This window comes from Triticum urartu, chromosome 6, assembly GCF_003073215.2.
Source record: "Triticum urartu cultivar G1812 chromosome 6, Tu2.1, whole genome shotgun sequence".
In the NCBI taxonomy this organism is placed as follows: domain Eukaryota; kingdom Viridiplantae; phylum Streptophyta; class Magnoliopsida; order Poales; family Poaceae; genus Triticum; species Triticum urartu.
Window position 1 is genome coordinate 535,598,109 of NC_053027.1, and position 2,539 is coordinate 535,600,647.

The following is a 2,539-nucleotide window of genomic DNA, read 5'->3' on the forward strand; positions in this document are numbered from 1 at the left end:
GATGAGTGCCAAGGCATTTCGTGGATGGGGATTGAATTCTTGATATGATCTGGCTAGTTATTAAGCTGTCTTAATCAACTTCTACAAGCAGTTGTCACATCTAGTAATAGCTTTACATTGCTAGACTACAAGGATTCTTAGAAGTATTTTCCACACAGTGTTGTAAATCAACAGTCCGTTTGAAGTATCAAAATACGTTGTAATCACGAATACACGATTTAATTTTTCCTGTACTCACACCCAAAGCCTCGGCACAACAAGGGTCACTCTCATATGCAGATGAAAACGTACGCCACATGCACATAAATTTAAATTATGCCATCCGTCCACCACACGATACTTCACCGTATCATGTCCATATCCCTATATTATTTAAATACATGCATCCAGCTATAAGACACATTTCCATCAGCAGAACCAAAGAAGAGCACACACTGCACACTAATAGTTGCAAGCAGTTCATCAAACATACAATGGCCATTTCAAAAGCTCTGATGCTTGGCATCCTCGGATGCCTTTGCTTATGCAGTTCGGTCCTAGCAGCTCGCGAGCTAAGCGATGACTTGTCGATGGTGGCAAGGCACGAAAGTTGGATGGTGCAGTACAGCCGTGTGTATAAGGACGCCACTGAGAAGGCGCGGCGATTTGAGGTGTTCAAGGACAATGTCGGGTTCATCGAGTCATTTAACGCCGAGAACCGCAAGTTCTATTTGGGCATCAATCAGTTCACCGACCTCACCAACGAGGAGTTCAAGGCAACAAAGGCTAACAAGGGGTACAAACCGAGCTTGGAGAGGGTTCCTACCGGATTCAGGTATGAGAATGTCAGTTTTGATGCACTTCCGGCAACCGTAGACTGGAGGACCAAAGGTGCAGTCACTCCTGTCAAGGATCAAGGGGATTGTGGTAAGTATATTTAGGATAATAATGTACTATTGCATATATATTTCAATTTTTTGAATGACATCTTATAGTATCTACCAAAATATAAAATTTTGTAGGTTGTTGTTGGGCATTTTCTGCTGTCGCTGCTACGGAGGGCGTCATTAAGCTCAAAACTGGCAAGCTTATCTCACTGTCGGAGCAAGAGTTGGTGGATTGTGATGTCCATGGTGAAGACCAAGGTTGCGAAGGTGGGCTCATGGATGATGCCTTTAAGTTCATAATCAAGAACGGGGGTCTCACTACTGAGTCCAACTACCCGTATACTGCGGCAGATGACAAGTGCAAGAGTGGAACCAACGATGCCGCATCCATAAAAAGCTACGAGGATGTTCCAACCAACAATGAGGGAGCCCTCATGCAAGCCGTCGCAAGCCAACCTGTCTCGGTAGCTGTAGACGGAGGAGATATGACATTCCAATTTTACAAAGGTGGAGTGATGACAGGCTCATGTGGCACTGACCTAGATCATGGTATTGCAGCTATTGGTTATGGCAAGACCAGCGATGGTACAAAGTATTGGTTGTTGAAGAATTCATGGGGAACAACATGGGGCGAGAACGGATATTTAAGAATGGAGAAGGACATTCCTGACAAGAGAGGCATGTGTGGCCTTGCAATGGAGCCTTCTTACCCCACTGCATAGGAAGAACATCCTATGCCACGTATCTTCGTATGCACACAAAGATTAAATAATTGGATGCATCTACTTTTATTAAGTATAGTTTGTAACATGTATATGAATTATCTACAAACATATCTGTTGCACGATACTTTATATTTCATGAACACTATGTAAATTATGCCACATATACAGAGGTTGATGAAAAACTTGTGTTTTATATCCTTGGGAGATTTCACACTTGTAGAGTTGTAGCAGTTTATAAGTGAATTGCACTCTTGTGCCTTCATGCATGTACAATGCACTCTTTGAGTAATTTTTGTTTTTTACGACAATCTTGGATCTAGGTAAACAATGTGGAAAATGGCAGAGTTGATGTTAAAATTAAATTTGAAGCCTGATGGAGGAAATTGATGGATGTGAATTTGTAAATCTTGATGGACATAACTAGGATGGGACCTTCTCTCCCCAATCCCTGTTGACGTACTCTTCAATGCTTAACATCGACCTCTCTCCCAACCCCAATGTCAGTCGCCTTGATCTACACGATTACGGTCACTTTAGACCGCATGGGGAGTGTTGTGAAATGAGGGCACAAGAAGCCAGTCCAGGAGGAGGCTCCCTGGCTTCATGCCCGACCCAAAGAGTGCCATAGGCTAATGACACACCACAGTGGGCACTTTGGGGTCATCAAAGCTAGTAAGAGACTTCACAAAACTTGGCCAAAACATCAATATTGGGCTTAAGATGTGTTTACCTCCACCACTAACATGTGTAAACGTGCATGAGTATTTGTCTTGCATTTGATCTTTTGGATTTTGGATTTGCCCTCACATGACCAATCCCTTGGATCTATTCAGTTTTTGTGGTTGTGTAATGTGCTTTTGTTGGTGTGGTTTCACGGAGTTAGAATCTTTCATCAACACTATGGTGAAGATCTTGGGGTGTGATGGCCTGCACTTTTGGTATATCATC

At 42.9% G+C, this 2,539-nt stretch overlaps 1 protein-coding gene across 1 annotated transcript; it reads left to right on the top strand.

Annotated features, from left to right (window-relative positions):
* Window positions 1-458: 458 nt before the first annotated feature.
* LOC125512734 (senescence-specific cysteine protease SAG39-like) lies at window positions 459-1,588 on the top strand. The gene is made up of 2 exons (XM_048677825.1): window positions 459-906; window positions 1,002-1,588. The coding sequence occupies exons 1-2, from the start codon at window positions 474-476 to the stop codon at window positions 1,586-1,588; spliced, it is 1,020 nt and encodes a 339-aa protein (XP_048533782.1). The 5' UTR covers window positions 459-473.
* The last annotated feature ends 951 nt before the right edge of the window (window positions 1,589-2,539 follow it).